General features: G+C 45.4%; 1 protein-coding gene across 5 annotated transcripts in view; it reads right to left on the bottom strand.

Annotated features, from left to right (window-relative positions):
• Positions 1 to 14576, bottom strand: part of LOC115201723 (uncharacterized) — a 69108-nt gene that overhangs the window by 19828 nt on the left and 34704 nt on the right. For all 5 annotated transcript variants that reach the window (XM_029765569.1, XM_029765570.1, XM_029765573.1 and 2 more), the window contains 3 exons: positions 11340 to 11391; positions 6290 to 6354; positions 4111 to 4193 (listed from right to left, as the gene is read on the bottom strand). In XM_029765569.1, the coding sequence (XP_029621429.1) occupies positions 4111 to 4193; positions 6290 to 6354; positions 11340 to 11391 (200 nt within the window). The remainder of the gene's footprint in view (positions 1 to 4110; positions 4194 to 6289; positions 6355 to 11339; positions 11392 to 14576) is intronic.

The raw sequence follows: 14576 nt of genomic DNA, 5'->3' as shown, positions 1-14576 counted from the left end.
AGGAGAGTCAAAGGCTTCTTCACAAAATAATGTGATTAGGCCTAGTCCCCCCCCCTAAAATTATATGTAGTTCACGCGGACTAGCCTACCGTGCAGGACGTTTGGCATTTGCCAGAGAACACCAAGATTGGCAAATTCACCACTGGCGCCCTGTGCTCTTCACAGATGAAAGCAGGTTCACACTGAGCACGTGACAGACGTGACAGTCTGGAGACGCCGTGGAGAACATTCTGCTGCCTGCAACATCCTCCAGCATGACCAGTTTGGCGGTGGGTCAGTCATGGTGTGGGGTGGCATTTCTTTGGGGGGGCCGCACAGCCCTCCATGTGCTCGCCAGAGGTAGCCTGACCGCCATTAGGTACCGAGATGAGATCCTCAGACCCCTTGTGAGACCATATGCTGGTGCGGTTGGCCCTGGGTTCCTCCTAATGCAAGACAATGCTAGACCTTATGTGGCTGGAGTGTGTCAGCAGTTCCTGCAAGAGGAAAGCATTGATGCTTTGGACTGGCCCGCCCGTTCCTCAGACCTGAATCCAATTGAGCACATCTGGGACATCATGTCTCGCTCCATCCACCAACACCATGTTGCACCACAGACTGTCCAGGAGTTGACGGATGCTTTAGTCCAGGTCTGGGAGGAGATCCCTCAGGAGACCATCCGCCACCTCATCAGGAGCATGCCCAGGCGTTGTAGGGAGGTCATACAGGCATGTGGAGGCCACACACACTACTGAGCCTCATTTTGACTTGTTTTAAGAACATTACATCAAAGTTGGATCAGCCTGTAGTGTGGTTTTCCACTATAATTTTGAATGGGACTCCAAATCCAGACCTCCATGGGTTGATAAATTGGATTTCCATTGATTATTTTTGTGTGATTTTGTTGTCAGCACATTCAACTATGTAAAGAAAAAAGTATTTAATAAGATTATTTCTTTCATTCAGATCTAGGATGTGTTATTTTATTGTTCCCTTTATTTTTTTGAGCAGTGTATATAAATGAATGTGTATTATTGACAGTGGCTCATTATAGACTAATATTTAAAATGATAGAACTGGTTTAAAAAGAAAAGCTGGTTGAGAGAATGCCAAGAGTGTCCAAAGCAGTCATAAATGCAAAGGGTGGCTGCTTTGAAGAATGCCAAATATAAAATATATTTTGATTTGTTCGGGTTATATCCTGCCTGTTTGGCTCTGTCCGGCGGTAACGTCGGACAGAGCTACAGTGTCTCCCGATCCCTCCCGTCTCAGCCTCCAGTATTTATGCTGCAGTAGTTTATGTGCCGGGGGGCTAGGGTCAGTCTGTTATATCTGGAGTATTTCTCCTGTCTTATCCAGTGTCCTGTGTGAATTTAAGTATGCTCTCTCTAATTCTCTCGGAGGACCTGAACCCTAGGACCATGCCTCAGGACTACCTGGCCTGATGACTCCTTGCTGTCCCCAGTCCACCTGGCCGTGCTGCTGCTCCAGTTAATTGTTCTGCCTGCGGCTATGGAACCCTGACCTGTTCACCGGACGTGCTGCCTTGTCCCGGACCTGCTGTTTTCGACTCGCTCTCTCTACCGCACCTGCTGTCTCTAACTCTGAATGTAGGAGCAGTAGAGATACTCTGAATGATCGGCTATGAAAAGACAACTGACATTTACTCCTGAGGTGCTGACCTGTTGTACCCTCTACAACCACTGTGGTGATTATTATTATTACATTTACATTTTAGTCATTTAGCAGACGCTCTTATCCAGAGCGACTTACAGTAGTGAATACATACATTTCCTTTTTTTTTTGTACTGGCCCCCCATGGGAATTGAACCCACAACCCTGATGTTGCACACACCATGCTCTACCAACTGAGCCACATTAAAAAGGCTAAATTCACAACACGTCTATCAACTCTCATTGAGTACAAGCAGTACCAAGACGGAGGATCTACAATCAATAACGGCTGAGTCATGAGAGCAGCGGTGGAGACTGGGGTTTGGGTTCAGGGCCAGGAACAGCAGGTTCTCATGCCCCCCGGTGTGCCAGTCAGGGGGCTGGGTGAAGAGGTTAGTAACCCTGGCAGTGGTCCAGTGTGCCAGCCAGGGGGCTGTGGATTTGCAGTGACCCTTAACCCCTGTCTCCAGGCCCAGCAAGGCCTCCAGAGAGAAGAGCCCTTCATTACAGCCCTAGGCTTGGCACACACTGAGCACCCTGACCCACACATGACCCCTATACATTCTCTCAGGGCAGCATAATCTACAGTGCATTCAGAAAGTATTCAGGCCACTTCCCTTTTGTTACTTAGCCTATTCCCCCTCAGGAGACTGAAAAGATTTGGCATGGGTCCTCAGATCCTCAAACGGTTCTAGAGCTGCACCATCGAGAGCATCCTGACTGGTTGCATCACTGCTTGGTATGGCAACTGCTCGGCCTCCGACCGCAAGGCAGGGTAGCCTTGTGGTTAGAGCGTTGGACTAGTAACCGAAAGGTTGCAAATTCAAATCCACCAGCTGACAAGGTAAAAATCTGTCGTTCTGCCCCTGAACAGGCAGTTAACCCACTGTTCCTAGGCCGTCATTGTAAATAAGAATTTGTTCTTAACTGACTTGCCTAGTTAAATGAAGGTAAAATAAAAACTAGAGGGTAGTGCGTATGGCCCAGTACATAACTGGGGCCAAGCTTCCTGCCATCCAGGACCTCTATACCAGGCGGTGTCAGAGGAAGGCCCTAAAAATGGTCAAAGACTCCAGCCACCCTAGTCAGACTGTTCTCTCTGCTACCGCACGGCAAGCGGTACCGGAGCACCAAGTCTAGGTCCAAGAGGCTTCTAAACAGCTTCTACCCCCAAACCATGAGACTCCTGAACATCTAATCAAAGGGCTACCCAGACTATTTGCATTGCCCCCCCGCCCCTCTTTTACACTGCTGCTACTCTGTTATTATCTACGCATAGTCACTTTAACTCTACCTACAAATACATATTACCTCGACTAACTGGTGCCCCCGCACATTGACTCTGTACCAGTACCCACACATTGACTCTGTACCAGTACCCACACATTGACTCTGTACCAGTACCCACACATTGACTCTGTACCAGTACCCACACATTGACTCTGTACCAGTACATAGCCTCGCTATTGTTATTTTACTGCTACTTTTTAATTATTTGTTACTTTTATTTCTTATTCTTTTCTTTTTTTAAATTCTTAAAACTGCTTTGTTGGTTAAAGGCTTGTTAGTAAGCATTTCACTGTAAGGTCTACTACACCTGTTGTATTCGGCGCATGTGACAAATACAATTGATTAGATTTATTCTAAAATGAATGAAATAAAAAAATTCTCAATCTACACATAATACCCCATAATGACAAAGCAAAAACAGTTCAGAATTATTATTATTATTAATTATTATTATTATATCTTTATTTAACTAGGCAAGTCAGTTAAGAACAAATTCTTATTTACAATGACGGCCTAGGAACAGTGGGTTAACTGCCTTGTTCAGGGGCAGAACGACAGATTTGTACCTTGTCGGCTCAGGGATTCGATCTAGCAAACTTTCGGTTACTGGCCCAACGCGCTAACCCCTAGGCTACCTGACGACCATCTATGAACATCTTGGCCATGTTCTGTTATAATCTCCACCCGGCACAGCCAGAAGAGGACTGGCCACCCCTCATAGCCTGGTTCCTCTCTAGGTTTCTTCCTAGGTTATGGCCTTTCTAGGGAGTTATTCCTAGCCACCGTGCTTCTACACCCTACATTGCTTGCCGTTTGGGGTTTTAGGCTGGGTTTCTGTACAGCACTTTGAGACATCAGCTGGATGTAAGAAGGGCTATATAAATACATTTGATTGATTTGTTTAACAATTATTTGGTTACTACATGATTCCATATGTGTTATTTCATAGTTTTGATGTCTTCACTATTATTCTACAATGTAGAAAACAGTAAAAATAAAAGTAAAACCCTGGAATGAGAAGGTGCGTACAAACGTTTGGACTGCTACTGTTGCTCTTATTCATCTTACATTTACAAAAGACTGTCTGGACAACGGTGTCATTTTTTCAACACTTGGACAAAGACAGGTGCGCAAACGTATTCATGATTTCCTTGTAAAAACACTGACCCGGGATGGAAAAGCATTGCTTTGGACAGGTCCTCTGTAGGCTCGGAGAGGTCCGTCATGGACAGGCTGGAGAGAAGTTCACTCTGGGGGGGGGGGGGGGGGGGGGGGGGGACATAAGATACACACTATTACACACACACACCCCCCTTTTGCGAACAGAAAACTGGGCGTTGCGAACATCAGTGATCCCACCAATGGTCTTTATGCACATATTGGAAACTAGGAGCCACATGGATGAGGTCGTCGAACATGCTGTTCCTGATCAAATACGCTTGTAGTCTTTCCGAAGTGGGCAATTCTGACTGACTGAACATATTTCATTACCTTCACCTGTGCTCTCTTATAATTCTCTACTTTATTGTCCATTGATAAACGACAAGTATTCTGTTGAGGAAAATCTGGAGGGTTTGACTGTACCGTTTACACTGGCTGTATTTTGTGCACGTGACAAACTTGATTTTCTTGAAACATTTAAAAATGGCCAAATAAAAAATGTAGACAAGACCCGAATTTTTTTACAGCTATTTCTTTAAACCCAATTTCAAATTACAATAAAAAATAAATAAAAAAACGTTCACAATACTAATTAAAATATGTGAGTGCTAAAATTGTTGCTAGAAACTCCTGCAGCCAAATATTGATCTATATATTTTTTTAAGCTGAAGTAGTTTGGGTACCTTTTCTGGTTAAAGACTTTGGGAATGAAAAATGTTCCATCTTCACCCTTTTTCTCAATATTGAAAACAGAAATGTGGCTTTTTAGTGGTTGGTCGACGTGTCATTCTGGTCATGTGCACCTCGACCGACGTAGCTAGTTGGTTAGCCAAGCTAGCCAGTAACTCCTCCAGTATGTGTTTACCAGTTATACAGTTTTAAAAATCTTGTTTCTGTTTCTGCCCAAAGTAGACCATCCGAAATGGCACACTTTATAGTGCACTACTTTTGACCAGGTACCATTTGGAATGCAATTCACATCCACATTAAATATACCGTTTAAAAAAAAAGGACTGAACAGCCTTGTTCTGTTCCATTCGCTGCTGAATCTGCCTCTGTAAAATGTATGGGTTGCATCCCAAAAATGGTACCCTATGCCCTTTATAGTGCCCTATGGGTCAAAAGAAGTGCACTATGAAGAGAAAAAGGGTGTCATTTGGGACGCGGACTACATGATTGAAAATAATATATTGCTACTATTACAGAGCGTGGAGTTGAGACTTATTACCCAAGGAAACAGTTGTGTAACACTTTACTGGAAGCCTGCAGGTTATAACGCAGGTTATAACAGTACATTTGTCATAAGCATACGACTCCCTTTATGATAATCCCATAATGATCCGGTCTAAATACCAGCCATTCTGAGAGGATTATACAGGACTCATTAATAGACAGAAATAAATAGTTGTTGATAACGAGCTATGAAGAAGGGCTTTGTGTGTGTGTGTGTGTGTGTGTGTGTGTATGTGTGTACGTACACAGGTCATGTGGAAGGAGATGGCTCGGAGGAAGAGGAAGACAGAAAATGCATTTCTTTGAAGAGAGCCATCTGTGTGTTGTTTCTGGTTTGGCAGGAAGAGTTTAACCGACGGCACAATAATAATTATGACTCCGAGATAAGAATTTGCAAATTGACTTAAAAAATTTACACAAAGTAAGCTGTACAGAGTTAGATAAAGTAAACTTGAGCAGCAAATCACAAGCTAAGTGATCTACAGGAGGAAAAGTAGGGAAATGTTGGTTAAGTTCTGTGCTGGAATGTTCTCTTGTCCGGGAGTAAGAGCTGGTTGTGTTGAAAGGGCTGGTTTCCCAGAAACATTTATTAAAAACTAGTCCTGGACTAAAGATCATGCTCAATGTAAATTGAAAGGTGTAGTGTGTGTCCAGGAAACTGACCCTAAGAGAAGAAGAGTGGTTGTGCTGTGGTCTGTGAGTGAGTGAGTGAGTGAGTGAGTGAGTGAGTGAGTGAGTGAGTGAGTGAGTGAGTGAGTGAGTGAGTGAGTGAGTGAGTGAGTGAGTGAGAGAGAGAGAGAGATTGTGCTGTGGTCTGGGGGTTAGAGAGAGAGTGGTTGTGCTGTGGTCTAGGGGTTAGAGAGAGAGTGGTTGTGCTGTGGTCTAGGGGTTAGAGAGAGAGTGGTTGTGCTGTGGTCTAGGGGTTAGAGAGAGAGGTTGTGCTGTGGCTCACCTTGCATTGGTCTCTAGGATGGTTGAAACGGAACATAGTCCCTCTCCCTAGCTGGATGACGGCACCTGAAACCAGACAGACAAACATGTTATGGAAACTTGCTCAATGCGAACAGAACAGCCGTTATGAAGTGAACAAAAAGATAGACATCGAGTGTCAGTTTCCTGGACACAGACCAAACCTAGTCCCGGACTAAAGAGATTCTCCATTGAAATAGCTCCATTGATCAGAGTCTGGGAAACCAGCCCTGAAAGTTGAGAGTGCTGTGGCAGTGGATGGTTGTTAATTGGAGCAGTCTATTAAAAGAATTCGTTGTTGATAAAGTGTGTTCGGTTCTAGTGACAGGCACAAAACACATCTCTCCCAAATGTTGTAAAGATTAAAGTGCTGCCTCTTCACCTCTTCTGCTGTCTACCTCAGAGTAATTCAGAGTTACCATTAGCACTCTTGAGTCGCTGTGAACCACTCTCCTCTCCTCCCATCCCCGTTCATACCCTCCACAGGCCAGATGCCATTTCTCTTACTAAACATTTTAGAGGGCTACAGGCCCTGGACAAAGCCCCAGACAAAGCACCAGGTCTCTCCATTTAATTGGCAGATGGTGGTGATAGCAGAGCGGGGTCTGAAGTGGAGACCAGGATTAGCCTTTACATAGCATTGGGAATAGAACCAGCCAGGTAGGCAGAGAGCTGAAGAGAGCCAACTTTAGCCCCTGTAGAAAACCCCATTATTCAGTTAGCTCTGCCAGGCCTGGGCTGCCTGCCTGGGAGCTTCTCCCACTATAGCCTGGCTTACTCCAACCCGACCTGGCTCTGAGAGATAAAAAACATAACGCTAGAGAGAGAGTATCACATCAAAGATCCCCCGTCCTGAAGAGGCTGCTTCTAAACCAACATCCCCCCCCCCCCTCCTGAAGAGGCTGCGTCTGAACCAACATCCCCCCTCCTCCCTGAAGAGGCTGCGTCTGAACCAACATCCCCCCTCCTCCCTGAAGAGGCTGCGTCTGTGAACCAACATCCCCCCTCCTCCCTGGAAGAGGCTGCGTCTGAACCAACATCCCCCCTCCCCCCTGAAGAGGCTGCGTCTGAACCAACATCCCCCCCCCTCCTGAAGAGGCTGCGTCTGAACCAACATCCCCCCTCCTCCCTGAAGAGGCTGCGTCTGAACCAACATCCCCCCTCCTCCCTGAAGAGGCTGCGTCTGAACCAACATCCCCCCTCCTCCCTGAAGAGGCTGCGTCTGAACCAACATCCCCCCTCCTCCCTGAAGAGGCTGCGTCTGAACCAACATCCCCCCTCCTCCCTGAAGAGGCTGCGTCTGAACCAACATCCCCCCTCCTCCCTGAAGAGGCTGCGTCTGAACCAACATCCCCCCCCCTCCCTGAGAGGCTGCGTCTGAACCAACATCCCCCCTCCTCCCTGAAGAGGCTGCGTCTGAACCAACATCCCCCCTCCTCCCTGAAGAGGCTGCGTCTGAACCAACATCCCCCCTCCTCCCTGAAGAGGCTGCGTCTGAACCAACATCCCCCGTCCTCCCTGAAGAGGCTGCGTCTGAACCAACATCCCCCTCCTCCCTGAAGAGGCTGCGTCTGAACCAACATCCCCCTCCTCCCTGAAGAGGCTGCGTCTGAACCAACATCCCCCTCCTCCCTGAAGAGGCTGCGTCTGAACCAACATCCCCCTCCTCCCTGAAGAGGCTGCGTCTGAACCAACATCCCCCTCCTCCCTGAAGAGGCTGCGTCTGAACCAACATCCCCCTCCTCCCTGAAGAGGCTGCGTCTGAACCAACATCCCCTCCTCCATGAAGAAGCTGCGTCTCAGGCCATTTTCCAAAGGACATTTGATAGAAATTCCTGCTCCTGTTGCAGCTGGGATCTATCACCCACCGTCCTCTCAGGTTCTTTGTCACTCATCAAAAGCCATTAATAGAAGCAAGATTAGTATTTGCTGCAGAGAAAGAAGGAGAGAGAGGTAGAAGAGAGAGAACGAGATAGGAGACCTGGAGAAAATCTCTTGATGTGGTTTATCTGAGTGTGAGGCCGATAGCTATATAAGCCCTGATATCAGCCTCTATGCCATAGCTTTACAAAGCATTGCAGAGTTGTTGTAGCCTATTACCTCCAGTAAAATCAGCCAGCCGGAGTCTGGACAAAAGCCAATCATGTCAGAGAGATTGAGTACTTCATGGCAATGCATTCACTTAACCTCGGCAAAGGAGTGAGAATTGAGTAAAACTTTTCAGTTTTATTTTGTCAAGTTGCCTGAAAGTTCAGAGCAGAGACATGTTGTGTAGTCTAGTCTTAAAGGAAGAAGGGGATGGATGAGCTCTCCATGGGTGGAGCAGCTACTAGAGGTTTAGCATGTCTTCCAAGTCAACACACACTCATTATCCTGCAGAGTCTCCTAACAGACTCACACGGATCATTACCCACACATGGATCATTAACCTGTGTGAGCTGGCAGGGCCAGGTCGTCTCCAGTCCGTTAACAGAGCACAGCGCCCCCGTCTGGGGACTCAGCTTCACAACTCCATCACAGTTCTCAAACAGTGTTCTTCCTGCAGACCAGCACCATGGATTAGAGGTCGACCGATTAATCGGAATGGCCGATTAATTAGGGTCGATTTCAAGTTTTCAATCGGAAATCAGTATACGCCGATTTGGCCAATTTTTATTTTTTAGACCTTTATTTAACTAGGCAAGTCAGTTAAGAACACATTCTTATTTTCAATGACGGCCTAGGAACGGTGGGTTAACTGCCTTGTTCAGGGGCAGAACGACAGATTTTTACCTTGTCAGCTCAGGGATTCAATCTTGCAACCTTACGGTTAACTAGTCCAACGCTCTAACCACCTGCTTTACATTGCACTCCACGAGGTTACGCGAATGCAGTAAGAAGCCAAGGTAAGTTGCTAGCTAGCATTAAACTTATAAAAAACAATCAATCATAATCAGTAGTTAACTACACATGGTTGATGATATTACTAGTTTATCTAGCCTGTCCTTCGTTGCATATAATCGCTTAGGTACACGTTGCTCCAAACATAAACATCAATACACAAGTATATATTTTTAAACCTGCATATTTAGTTAATATTGCCTGCTAACATGAATTTCATTTAACTAGGGAAAATGTGTCACTTCTCTTGCAAACAGAGTCAGGGTATATGCAGCAGTTTGGGCCGCCTGGCTCGTTACGAACTGTGAAGACTATTTCTTCCTAACAAAGACAGCCGACTTCGCCAAACAGGGATGATTTAACAAAAGTGCATTTGCGAAAAAAGCACAATCGTTGCACGACTGTACCTAACCATAAACATCAATGCCTTTCTTAAAATCAATACACAGAAGTATATATTTTTAAACCTGCATATTTAGCTAAATGAAATCCAGGTTAGCAGGCAATATTAACCAGGTGAAATTGTGTCCTTTTGCATTCATTGCACGCAGTCAGGGTATATGCAACATTTTGGGTAATTTGTCAAAATTGTACATGATGATAGTTTCTGGATTCGACCATATTAATGACCTAAGGCTCATGTTTGTGTGTTTATTATATTATAATTAAGTCTATGATTTGATAGAGCAGTCTGACTGAGCGATGGAAGGCAGCAGCAGGCTCGTAAGCGTTCATTCAAACAGCACTTTCGTGCGTTTTGCCAGCAGCCCTTCGCAATGCATTGCGCCGTTTATGACTTCAAGCCTATCAACTCCCAATACGAGACTGGTGTAACCGATGTGAAATGGCTAGCTAGTTAGCGGGTGCGCGCTAATAGCGTTTCAAACGTCACTTGCTCTGAGACTTGGAGTAGTTGTTCCCCTTGCTCTGAATGGGTAACGCTGCTTCGAGGGTGGCTGTTGTCGGTGTGTTCCTGGTTCGAGCCCAGGTAGGAGCGAGGAGAGGGACGGAAGCTATACTGTTACACTGGCAATACTAAAGTGCCTATAAGAACAGCCAATAGTCAAAGGTATATGAAATACAAATGGTATAGAGATAAATAGTCCTATAATTCCTATAATTACTACAACCTAAAACATCTTACCTGGGAATATTGAAGACTCATGTTAAAAGGAGCCACCAGCTTTCATATGTTCTGAGTAAGGAACTTAAACGTTAGCTTTTTTACATGGCACATATTGCACTTTTACTTTCTTCTCCAACACTTTGTTTTTGCATTGTTTAAATCAAATTGAACATGTTTCATTATTTATTTGAGGCTAAATGGATTTCATTGATGTATTATATTAAGTTAAAATAAGTGTTCATTCAGTATTGTTGTAATTGTCATTATTACAAATAAATACGCAAAAAAAAAAAAAAAAAAATTAAATCGCCATCGGCTTTTTTGGCCCTCCAATAATCGGTATCGGCGTTGAAAAATTATAATCGGTCAACCTCTACCATGGATCACTTCATGGTGGGAGACAGGGTTAGGGGTCAGAGTTCAAACAGACAGCGCTCCTCCTGCAGACAAAGAAGTTCTATTATATTGACAAGATAGTCGAGTGACCGCTCTGACAATGGAAGTTGTTGTCCCAAAAGGCGGTAAGGCATGCGGTCTGATTATCGTGGACACTGCAGACCAGCACCATGAAGCACTGTATGGTGGGAGACAAGGTTTGTCTAAAAGAAATACAGCTTTTGTCAAAATTTTTATTTTTGTAGCAGGTTAGAGCTTAAGCAGCAGGTTAGGAGAATTAACAAAGCAGGTAGGAGTAGGTTAAGGTTAGGAAAAGGGTTAGCTACAATGCAATTTGACAAAAAGCTGTATCCCATCTAGAAATGACCGGGAGTCAGGGTTAGAGGTCAGAGTTCAAAGACAGTGTTCCTCCTGCAGACCAGCACCATGGGAGGGAAGCGAGCAGATGTTGAGACAGAAACGGTGAGTTTAAGGGGGTCAGTTGGAGGAAGGTGAGGCTCAGAATGACTTATCTTGATCACATAATGAGTAGTCCAAGTCAAAAGACAAAAGGGAGATGAGTGCCTAAAAGTCTCCAGAACAAAATTCACATGAAACCCGCAGCAGATATCCCATCCTCCTCCCGACTCACCGATATCCTGATTGGATGGCGCCTCGTGTCGAACCACCAGCATCCTGACTTCCTGTAATCAGAGCCCAAGGCCAATGTTATTAAGTCTGCCAGGTAGTAAGCCGATCTTCTTATGGGAGAATCCAATCTAAGAGATGCATCCCAAATGGCACCCTATTCCCTACATAGTGCAGTACTTTAGACCAGAGCCCAATATAGTGCACTACTTTAGACCAGAGCCCAATATAGTGCACTACTTTAGACCAGAGCCCAATATAGTGCACTACTTTAGACCAGAGCCCAATATAGTGCACTACTTTAGACCAGAGCCCTATATAGTGCACTACTATAGACCAGAGCCCTATATAGTGCACTACTTTAGACCAGAGCCCTATATAGTGCACTAGTACCGACCAGTAATTTGGATTTTTCAGATCTAGCAGTAGTTTTAGAACAAGGTGCAATATTGGCTCGTACCAAAAGACACATTGAGAATGTACAGCATTCGGAAAATATTCAGACCCCTTCACTCTTTCAACATGTTACATTACAGCCTTATTCTAAAATGTATTTAAAAAATAAAAATTTAAAGTCAATCTATACACAATACCCCATAATGACAAAGCAAAAACAGGTTAACATTTTTGCTAAATGTATTTATATATACATATACACATACATACATACATACATACATTAATTATAAGTATTCAGACCCTTAGCTATGAGGCTCAAAACTGAACTTTGGTGCATCCTTTTTCCATTAATCATCGTTGAGCTGTTTCTACAACTTGATTGGAGTCCACCTGTGGTAAATTCAATTGATTGGACATGATTTGGCCAAGGAAGTGACCAAGAACCCGATGGTCACTGACAGAGCTCCAGAATTCCTCTGTGGAGATGAGAACCTTCAAGAAGGACAACCACCACTGCAGCACTCCACCAATCAGGCCTTTATTGTAGAGTGGCCAGACGGAAGCCACAACTCAGTAAAAGGCACAACAGCCCGCTTGGAGTTTGCCAAAAGGCACCTAAAGGACTTTCAGACCATGAGAAACAAGATTCTCTGGTCTGATGAAACCAAGATTGAACTCTTTGTCCTGAATGCCAAGAGTCACGTCTGGAGGAAACCAGACACCGCTCGTCACCTGGTCACCACCATGCTTCACCGTAGGGATGATAGTGGCAGCATGATGCTGTGAGGATGTTTTTCAGCAGCAGGGATGGTAGACTAGTCAGGCTCGAGGGAAAGATAAACAGAGCAAAGTACAGAGAGATCCTTGATGAAAACCTGCTCCAGAGCGCTCAGGACCCAAGACTGGGGTGAAGGTTCACCTAACAGGACAATGACCCAAAGTGCACAGCCAAGACAACGCAGGAGTGGCTTCGGGACAAGTCTCTGTCCTTGAGTGGCCCAGCCAGAGCCCGGACTTGAACCCGATCTAACATCTTTGGAGTGACCTGAAAATAGCTGTGCAGCAACTCTCCCTATCCAACCTGACAGAGATTGAGAGGATCAGCAAAGAAGAATGGGAGAAACTTCCCAAATACAGGTGTACGAAGCTTGTAGCGTCATCGCCAAGAAGACTCGAGGCTGTAATCGCTGCCAAAGGCACTTCAACAAATACTAAGTAAAGGGTCTGAAAAGTTATGTAAATGTTTGTTTTATGAATTAAAGTTAGGTCTAAAAACCTGTTTTTGCTTTGTCATTATGGGGTATTGTGTGTAGATTGATACTCATCCATTGCATTCATTTTAGAAAAAAGCTGTAATGTGACAAAATGTGGAAAATACTTTCCGAATGCGCTGTGTGTGTATTATTAACTCAGCAAAAAAAGAAAACGTCCCTTTTTCAGGACCCTGTCTTTCAAAGATAATTAGTAAAAATCCAAATAACTTCACAGATCTTCATCGTAAAAGGTTTAAACACTGTTTCCCATGCTTGTTCAATGAACCATAAACAATGAACATCCACCTGTGGAACGGTCGTTAAGACACAGCTTACAGACGGTAGGCAATTAAGGTCACAGTTATGAAAACTTAGGACACTAAAGAGGCCTTTCTACTGACTCTAAAAACACACACAAAAAAGATGCCCATGGTCCCTGCTCATCTGCGTGAACGTGCCTTAGGCATGCTGCAAGGAGGCATGAGGACTGCAGATGTGGCCAGGGAAATAAATTGCAATGTCCGTACTGTGAGAGGCCTAAGATAGCACTACAAGGAGACAGGACAGACAGCTGATTGTCCTCGCAGTGGCAGACCAAGTGTAACAAACACCTGCACAGGATCAGTACATCCGAACATCACACCTGTGGGACAGGTACAGGATGGCAACAACAACTGCCCGAGTTGCACAAGGAACGCACAATCCCTCCATCAGTGCTCAGACTGTCCGCAATAGGGTGAGAGAGGCTGGACTGAGGGCTTGTAGGCCTGTTGTAAGGCAGGTCCTCACCAGACATCGACAACAACGTCGCCTAAGGTCACAAACCCACCGTCGCTGGACCAGACAGGACTGGCAAAAAGTGCTCTTCACTGACGAGTCGCGGTTTTGTCTCACTAGGGGTGATGGTCAGATTTGCGTTTATCGTCGAAGGAATGAGCGTTACACCGAGGCCTGTACTCTGGAGCGGGATCGATTTGGAGGTGGAAGGTCCGTCATGTCTGGGGCGGTGTGTCACAGCATCATCGGACTGAGCTTGTCGTCATTGCAGGCAATCTCAACACTGTGCGTTACAGGGAAGACATCCTCCTCCCTCATATGGTACCCTTCCTGCAGGCTCATCCTGTCATGACCCTCCAGCATGACAATGCCACCAGCCATACCGCTCGTTCTGTGTGTGATTTCCTGCAAGACAGGAATGTCAGTGTTCTGCCATGGCCAGCAAAGAGCCCGGATCTCAATCCCATTGAGCACGTCTGGGACCTGTTGGATCGGAGGGTGAGGGCTATGGCCATTCCCCCCCAGAAATGTCCAGGAACTTGCAGGTGCCTTGGTGGAAGAGTGGGGTAACATCTCACAGCAAGAACTGGCAAATCTGGTGCAGTCCATGAGGAGGAGATGCACTGCAGTACTTAATGCAGCTGGTGGCCACAGCAGATACTGACTGTTACTTTTGATTTTGACCCCCCCCCCCCCCCCCCCCCCCCCCCCATTTCTATTAGTCACATGTCTGTAGAACTTGTTCAGTTTGTGTCTCCGTTGTTGAATCTTATGTTCATACAAATATTTACACAAGTTAATTTCGCTGAAAA

Source organism: Salmo trutta, chromosome 10, assembly GCF_901001165.1.
Source record: "Salmo trutta chromosome 10, fSalTru1.1, whole genome shotgun sequence".
Classification (NCBI taxonomy): Eukaryota; Metazoa; Chordata; class Actinopteri; order Salmoniformes; family Salmonidae; genus Salmo; species Salmo trutta.
Note: the sequence above shows the minus strand (reverse complement) of the source record. Positions and strands in the feature narration are given on the sequence as shown.